At 40.9% G+C, this 9,283-nt stretch overlaps 1 protein-coding gene across 5 annotated transcripts in view; it reads left to right on the top strand.

The window, feature by feature from the left end:
• Positions 1-5,329, top strand: part of DTWD1 (DTW domain containing 1) — an 11,437-nt gene extending 6,108 nt beyond the window's left edge. For all 5 annotated transcript variants that reach the window (XM_019504157.1, XM_019504162.1, XM_019504160.1 and 2 more), the window contains exon 5: positions 5,021-5,329. In XM_019504157.1, the coding sequence (XP_019359702.1) occupies positions 5,021-5,250 (230 nt within the window). In that variant the 3' untranslated portion in view covers positions 5,251-5,329. The remainder of the gene's footprint in view (positions 1-5,020) is intronic.
• Positions 5,330-9,283: the final 3,954 nt, after the last annotated feature.

The following is a 9,283-nucleotide window of genomic DNA, read 5'->3' as shown; positions in this document are numbered from 1 at the left end:
TTTTTTTTTTTTTTTTTTTTTTTTCTTTCGCAAACAAATTCATGAATTCTGCCTCTGTCTGGAAAAACATTGCATGCACAAACTAGACAAACATAGTTACTTTTCTGTTTCCTGACACCCTGTAACTCAGTTGTTCTATTTCAACAATTACTGCTATATGCAGGTCAAAAAGGAGTGCCTGCAATTCCAAAGAGCAAGTTACTACAGTATGTGTTCAAAAGATAAAGTTAAAAGAAATACTGGATAGAAATGTAGAAGTAGTGAGCCAAGAAAATGTTAAGTATGGTCTGTGTTGTGTAAGCCTGCATTTATATATTGGATAAGTTGAACTAATTGCACCACTACAAGTGAAGGCAAACTGAGACCATCCATTAGCTTTGAAAACAGATAGACTAGAGAACTTGGACAGAATTAAGTAAGCCTAAATCTTATTAGAGAAGTGGTGTAATACATCTTTAGAAAGCAAAACTAAATTAGTTTTATTACAGGCAGGAAATATTTGAAAGCTGGTAATGCCTAAGATGGATTACTACATAAGAAATCAAATGAGCAGTGGATTCAAGAAGTAAACCTTTACAGAGGGTATTAATGATTACTTTTGCATAAAAAATAATGCAGCATAATGGCAACATTAAGCATGGTGGTTAAACAAACAGATTATTTTGGCTTTTTGGTATTGTTTACCTTTGTTGTACTAAGACGTATGTCTTTGGCCATACAGATTCTCCTGTTCAAGGAGTATAGCATGTTGTTTGGTGAAGAAGCAAGTGACCAAAAGATTTCCTGACCCCTCTCATACAAAAGAACCACCCTGGTGCAGGGGAAAGCTTTAGAAATTCCTGCAGCCTTCCTCTACAGTAGCATATGTTGCTTTGTCCTCCATGATTTGGATATCAACGGTGATTTCAAGGAACAGCATTTGGCAGGAGAACTGCAACAGCACAGAGGCAAGGGACCTTCATTTATCTCTAACGTCCCTAGTTCCCCAAAATCCATATGGATCTACAAGTTTGGGTAAGGGGGACTCCTGCCATTGCTACAAACGAGATAAACTACAATGACTGCAAAATTAAAGAAAGATCAGTCATCTATACCTTTAATATCTTACAAAGGATAAATAGGGGACCTAAGGACCCTAATTCAGCATGTACATAGTGTAAATCTCCCTTCAGGCTTTAACAATTGAATAAAAGTTCAGTGGTTAAAGGTAATTGTGGCAGAGCACTTTTTGGGGTGCTTGCCACATGGCAGGGGCTACAGTAGGCTGGGACAAAGCCAGCAGGGAAGGCAGCCAAGCAAAGCCCCCCCAAATGTTGTTCTAAGGAGGGAGGTGTGTGGCGGAGCTCCTTTGGGGGTGCCTACCACTTGAGGGCTGTCACAGGCTCTGGGGGGAGCCTGCTTTGGAGGAGCAGCAGGGGAAACCTCCCCAAGGTACTGTTTTAAGCGGGAAGGTGTCTGGCAGGGCACTGTTGGTGCCTGCCACTTTAAGATCAGAGCCAAGCAGCCCGCAGGTGCTTGATTTGCAGTGGCCATTTTAGATGTCTGGCCGCCCATATAAACGGAACAGTTCGCTGCTGGCAGGCCAGGCAGCAACATTGCCTGGGTACAAGGCTTCACATATCATCCTGGAGATAAGGGTAGGAGCTGTAGGGGATGGCTAGGAGGCTCCTGGTCCTGGGCATGACCTAAAACTGCACCCTGCCAGGAGTGGGTGGCCTGGTGGGGCTCTTAGTGGTGCAGGAGCCCCCAGGAAATGCCAGGCCAGTTATCACCCAAGTGAAAAGTGGGTAGGGGCACCTTAACCCTAGCCCTCATCTTGCAGTGGGTCACGTAACACCAGAGGTACTTGGGGCCAGGCACGGCTATGGCCACCTGAGCCCTGTGGGGCGCAAGACCCTGCGGAAAGGTGGTTGGGGCCAGACACGGCTACAGCCACCTGAGCCCACTGGGGAGGGAAGCCCCGTGGCCTCAAGTGGAGGGGGCAGTGTGGAGCCCCAGTGAGGGAGGCAGAGATGAGGAGCCCCAGTGAAGGGGGGGAGAAACCAGAGGGCTGAGAGCACAGTATGTTTATATGTATAGAGTTGCCCCCAGCAGGGGCCAGAGCAAGCTTAGGTCAGGTACTTGGCTGGCCACTAGCTTGGTGAGGGGGTTGCAGGAGAGGCCCAAAAGATGGTGCATCTGCCTGCAAGGTAAAAACTAGCTAAGCCTATGGCCTAAGGGGCCCGCTCCAAGAGGGGGCAAGGCAGCACAAGTTGTCAGTGTGTGAAAGAGACCCTGCGAGGGGGGGTGGAATGTGAGAGGAGGGCGGTATGAATGTGAGTGTGTCTGAGGCCCCAGAATGAGGCTAAGCTTGGTCCGGCTATAGGCTGGGAGGACTGTGTCATCTGGATGCCATCTGCAAAGCTTGGGCTGCAGTGTAGGGGGAGGATCAGAGCCACAGACAGTGCCCCCTAGCATCGGGGCAAGAAAATGGGCAGCCTCCTGCCTAATTAAGATCATTAATTAGATAACAACAAGGCATGGCAGGAAGAAGGTGGGTGGTTGGCCCAAAAACAGGTGGGCGGGCCAAAGGGAAATCGGCCCTAAGAAGGCCCCCCCTGTTACAGTCATTAAAATGGGAGCTTGCAAATATTGATATCATAGTGCAGTAGCATTGCATCATCTTGTGGTAATGTGATGCAGCACATGAGGTGGGGGAAGAGGGCAAGGGAGGGAATCTCTGAAGGGATTTGTATTTTCCAAACAGACTTATTGTTGACCAGATAAAGTGTGTGTGTATGTGCATGTGTGAAAAGAGAATGGCTTTTATAACAACCAAACTAGTTATTTTCTCCTCAAGAGTCTTCTAAATGTATGGACTTCCATCTTGCATAAATCTCAGCCTTGCACAAGCTTTTATAAGCTCAAAATATGCAGATATTAAAAATGGGGGGAAATGTAAAAATGTTGATTTCCTGGGTAGCCAATATTACTTTAATAAAAACAATCACATTTTGTAATAACTGCTGTTATTTTTATATATACAGTACAGAGGTGGGCTATAAATAGACACCTCCTTTAACACGGGTCTGATTTTCCCAGGCTTTGACTTGGCTCAAAACATGTCTGGTACCCTCATTTTAAAATGTTCCCCTTCCAAGCTGTATTGCTGTTCCTTTGCCAGAGAAGAATACAGAGTTTGGCCAGCTTGTCTGTGGGGGGGAAAGCACAATAATTTTAAAGATGCACACAGCCAAGTCCCAGGAAAAAAAGCAATAGCATATTTTTATCCCACATATTTCTGAGGGACTAGTTTTGGGACAAATGCAGGATCTATTTCTAACCACAATAGAAATGTGCTTTATTAAGTTCACATTTAAATTATTTTAAGGTTTTTGTTCTGAAATTCTCTTAAATTCTGTGCATTAGAAATGAACTGATTTTACTTCTACGTGTGAGCTTGCTCACTTTGATGTCATTGAACATTTGACAACCCTCTCCTCTGCCCACAAATCTTAAGCAATGGGAACTCTGAAAGAATCTTCCCTTACATTTAGGTCACTGCTTTTAAGGTAAAACCATGCTGCTTTTGAATTCAGCAAGTGTTTGGTCATTGACTTACAGGCCAAGAGGGCCAAGATTTCACCACTGTTTTCTCTGGCTACAGGAATCCTCTGTTAAAGTAAACAAAAGATACTACTGAAATTTGTGGAAGATTTCTATTTATATGGCTCTAATTATAGGAAATTGCCCTTGGGGTAAAGATATTAACAGGAATAAGCCAGTATCGTTTTGGTGTCTGTTTTTTAGTTTTGAAACTTGTATATTAAATGTCACGATTCAATGCTGAGAAGTAACTCCTCTTGTTTTATACGTACCTTTTTTTTTTAAGCGCAGGAGGAGAAAATTATTAATATGCAAATTATATAACAGTATAATTATATTAATATGCCATGTGTTCTGTTACTTGCAGTGAAATACATACATTACCACATGAATGGCAGAAAGAGTTAAATGTAGTTTGCAGATATATAAAAAGTACAGAATTGCAAATGCCGGGCTACAGGCCAGTCTGGGCTCCTGAAATGGGGCCATGTTGGAGAGGGCCCAGATGCATCCATCTGTAACTTCCAAGCAATTCTTGGACAATGTTGCAATTATGGATGTTAAACCATTTCAGGAAACGGATTTTGCATCTTAATGTTAACATTTTTAAAGGAGATGTACAGAGTCAATTTTCTGATCCTTCAACTGCTTACTCTGATTGTACTGTCTGAATGGTGCCATTGATAATCTCTGAGTTGCTGTCAGGATACATATCAAGGTGTTTGATTTTTAAAGCAATTTATTAAGCTTAAGTGCCTTTACTGGTATACGTAAAACATGGAACGACAAACTAAAGCTGTATGCTCTGTATCTTTCACAAGGAGTCTTGAGCTCTATAGAGAGAGACAGGAAAATCTTTTGACCCCTTTCTCATAAGTGAGCTTATGCTAGATTCTGAGTAGTCCCAGTGAAGTCAATGCTATTACTCATCCCCATGAGTAAAGGGGAAAGAAATTTGGGTTTACGTCAATAAAAATGCTGCTTGTAGACAGGGTCTAGGAAGGCTTTGACTATCTGAGTTATTGCACTTTGTGTTTAGAGGCTCTCATTTTGCAGAGACTTAAGCGTGCATATACTGTTATAAATGTGGGTAGGTCTGAGCAGGCCCCACACCTACAGACTTACACTTTTGATAGGATCATCAAGAAATGAAGACATGCATAAAATATCAGGTGTGGAATTGCTAAGTACGTAATTAATATTTACCACTTCAAGTACTCTTCATTAGTCTTTAAAAAGAAGTGACGTATCATTCCCTCCACTCCTACAGATGAGGAAACTGAGGTACAAGAGGTGAAGCAACCTACTCAATATTGCTCACCAGGCCAGTGATGGAGCTGGAAATACAACTGAACCTAGGGCCTCTAAGTGCCAGCCTGGCGCTCTGCTGTTTGGCCCACACTATATCTAAAGTGTGCACTCTTTTTCTTTTTAGGGCTGCTACAAATTGAGCTAAAAACGAGGAAAACTTGCTTTTGGCGTCACCAGAAAGGAAAGCCAGATACGTACCTTTCCACAATTGAAGCAATTTATTATTTTCTTGTGGACTATCATCAGGAGGTTTTGAAAAAGAAATACAAAGGACAATATGACAATCTGCTTTTTTTCTTTTCATTTATGTATACCCTGATAAAAAATGCCAAGTCGTCTACAGGGAAAGAGTAAGCCATGACATTGGGCCAGCTGTAAATAATACCATGTTTGATTTTTCTTCATGAATAAAATGGTGTGAGATTTTTTTTTTCCCCCGCCCCCCAATTGAGGTTTGGAACTGAATAACAAAACATGGTGCATGGTATTTAGGAGCTGGCTGGAGTGCTGCATACAGTGCAGGTTTAGGACCTGACCGCTTCTAGGCTGATGGAGTGGTAATTTCATTGATGTGACCAGTTCTATTAGGATTATATACATCACTAAATGTTGCTGGATTAGAGACCCTGGGCCTGCTTTTTAGTCTTTGCCTTGGGCAACATGCAGTAGAAGTGAGGCAAAGACCAGAGGACTGAGCCTTCCCTGTGTTAATAGTATCCTCTTGGAACCGTAAAGAGGAGCTTGCATGCCAGCAGGGAATCTCTTTGAATCTCAGAGTTCATCTGTTTTCATTGTGCAGTAATGTACTCTAACCAGCAAGGCTGACTTCATACTGGTGATGTCACTACTTATTGAAATGATTGGGACATTTTAATCAAAAACAAATAGAGCCAAGTTAATTGACTGAATGGAAAAGCAATTGAAATGGTAATCTTTTTAAGTTTAGAGTTGTGGTATGGTTTAAGTAATAGATGAAAATCATGTCTTGCCTGAACATTGTTATTATATAATATGTCCTCTAGGACCGTTAAGAGCTTACACTAAAGATTTTTGCCACCCATTTCAAATAGAAATAAAATTACCTACATCTTTTTTAAAAATAAAACTAACTTCATTCTTTATGACAGACCCTCAGCTATTAATTTGACAGGTTTTATATGCAGTATCCAGTGGCGTCTGAGTGCAAAAGTACAATAATGAAGATCTTAATTCACTGCCAGGTGCTAGCAATTTTACTAAAATATTTCGTGCTTACTGTAAGAAGAGATAGCAAGGCAACAATAGCTTTCCAACAGGCATTCTTGAAGCTGAACTGACTTGATAGTAACTTTTTACTCAATCAGTTTGCTATAGTAGCTCCTATACGTGGTGATTTGTCCAATTTTAAATAAGGCCTTGTCTGCACTAATTAGGTCAGTCTAGTTAGGCGAGTAAAACACACCAAATAATTGGGCTTTTATTAGTATAAGTTATTCCTTTTTCTGAACCACTGTAAGGTATCATGGCATAAATTTGATTTTGCTTACATAACTATATCTGCACTAATGAGTATATAAATCATAACCTTGGCAGACACAGCCATGCTAGAAGCCATAGCATAGACCAGACCTTGGTAAGATGGCTAAACAATTCTGAAAGCACTTTCAGTATATCTTTCTATGTGGATAAATTGGAAGAAGGTTGACAGAATTTTGTCAGAGACACTAGTTGAAAAATTGTAATAGCTGATCTCTTCCAGAAACCTGCAAGGGTATTTTTAGTTGCATCATTTTTTCCTCAGCCAGTCTGGCTAAATCAGTGGTGCGTGTGGTTTTGGCCCTGTGCTGTTCTCACTCAACCCCCATGTGCTGGGATTGGGCTCTGCACCCCTGTCTGCTTGATCTAGCACACAGGGCCATAGCTCACAGGCTCCCTACAGATTTGTGAGGGCCACGTGGGCTGAATGATATGGCACCAGGAGCCAGACCTGGAGGTTGAGCACCCCTGGGTTAAATTACTATCTGTATCAGTGCTGCCTTTTCCCAAAAGGAAGTCTCAGTTAGTTGTCCAGATATGCAACAGAAGCGGCACTGTAGAAAGATCACTTAAGAACTTACTTTCAGTTTGTACAGAACGTCTTTCAGGTTCGAACAATTGGTTTGTGGGGGGGTTTTTGATGTGTCAAGGTACTGAATTTGAAATATGAACTTTCCCCACAAGTGTCTTGCTAGCCTCTAGCTTTAGAGGACCCGCTTTCCTTATCTGTCCAAAAAAGAAGCATCTTATTGTGCATACAAACAGATCTATTTTAGCACACACTGGGCGGTTATAACTGCCCATTTGCCGCACGCAAATGACTGTGTGCGCCTATAAATACAAACTGAAGGTCAGGCTGATCATTTGGGCCTATAAATAGACTAGTCAAATTAGTGTGCATGAATCGCAGCAGCACTACCAATAACAGGTATGTGTTTAAGGTCCAAATAATTAACAGCACTTCACATATACAAATACGACAGTACAGCTGTTTAAAGTGTAATGCATGTTCATGTGTTTTGCACCAAGAAAAATCAGCAAACTTCATTGGAATCTTAATCACTTGTTTTTATGGCTATTAAGAGAAGTTCTTCTGAGTGTTTATGATGATTAATGCTGTTTGCTATAGTATGAATTTTGATAGTCTTTCTTGACATTTTCATCTGTATGCATATTTCTTAAAAATTACTTTGGCTTTTCTCTCTCTCTAGAAGATAACCAAAATAGAATACTAGCGGAAGGAAAAAGCTTTCACCCATTTTAAACAGAAAAAAATGAGTGAACTCAGTGACCTAATGTTTTACAAGAATTAGAGGGAAAAATCCTTTCCCCCCCCCCCCCTTCTAAGACACATTTCCCTGAAAACATGTTTTTTTATTTAAAAAGTAGAGGTCAGATAAAGGCTTATGTAAGCTAATCTTTGTTACTTTTGGAAAATGCTTTCATAAGTTTAAATGTTTTCCAAATTTAAGTTTTGTGTACCTCACTTTATTTTAATAGAAGTTAAGAACCTATTCCAAAACTAAATTAATTTTAGTTTCAGCTGAAATCAATGTACAGAAAAGATTTAAAACTTGGGACATTGTATCTCCAAAAAATTGGGCTCAGATTCTTAACCCAATGGAAATCACTCCTATCAGGCTTACCTGCAGTCCACAATACTTAAGGGTATGCTGACATTCCTGTGATAATATAATGTGGAGGCACAAAGGAGATTAATGTCACCACTGCTGCAAGTCTGGCTGAAACTTGGGCAAATGTTTGGGGGGGGAGAAAGAAATGAACCCCATTTTTCAATTTTGATGCTGCCAAAGTACCAAAACCAGCTGGGATTTGTTTTTCAGCTTTTAAACCAAACAACACTTTCCCAAATGAAAACTCTACTGCCAAATGAAAGCAAGCAAGCAGTTAATCCTTTTCAAGTACGACATCAATTTCCCTACTTATCAAAGTGAAGGTCAGGGCAAAGAAAAAGTCAATGCTAGCTCTTTTTAATAAAACTGGAATGAGGTTTTCACTGTCTTCTGTTTTCCAAAAAGAGCATCCTGTTCCATTGTATGAGAGGATGGACAGGGGCAAGACGCAAGCTTCTTTGTTGATTAGATGCAACCTAAAAGGCCACAGAGGGGTGAAGGAGGAGCAGAAAGAAGTGTTCCCCCAAACATTTTTTCCCCCAAAACTATGCCTTTTGAGCTCCTGCAGAAGAGCTGAGTCTATGAACCTTCACTACCCCAAGACAAAAAATAACCTCATGCGAGAGACCAGTACTACTTACAAGTCATGCGATCTGTACTATTCTGGTCTATTCATCTCGCCATAGTGGCAATCTATTTTTTTCCTTTTCTGATAATTTACTGGGTATTTACACTCCTGGCCAAACAAGAAAAAAAAGTACAAACTTCTTGCAGTTGCACAAATTTGATCGGTGGAGAAGTGAAGTCCCCTGTTGAGAGTGGGTACAAGATTATAACAGGTTACCCATTTTCCTGGAGGGTAGCACAAGACTTGCCAAGCTAAGGATGCAGGAAAAAATGCAGGGCCTCAGACTGAAGATGACCTACTAAGTTGGAGCAAGAGAGAGAGGAAAAATTGAAATCTCTAGGAAAACCCTGAAACACATTTCTATGCGTAGTTGATCCAAGCCTTTTTTGTTACCCCCCGTTCCATTTAGATGCATACATATTAAACTTTCTGAATCCTTAATAATGCTATATAAGTAATGCAATGATATTAGAGTATCAAGTTCAGTAGAACATACTGCTCTATCAACACTTCTTTTCCCACTTCAAACGTAAGCTTCTGTCTTTAGACTAGTTTTGTGTGAACACATTAAAAAATGTAGCCATCATGAAAGTGCTAAAAATCATTGCTT

Source organism: Gavialis gangeticus, unplaced genomic scaffold, assembly GCF_001723915.1.
Source record: "Gavialis gangeticus isolate Ggan-Ray unplaced genomic scaffold, GavGan_comp1, whole genome shotgun sequence".
NCBI lineage: Eukaryota > Metazoa > Chordata > Crocodylia > Gavialidae > Gavialis > Gavialis gangeticus.
Note: the sequence above shows the minus strand (reverse complement) of the source record. Positions and strands in the feature narration are given on the sequence as shown.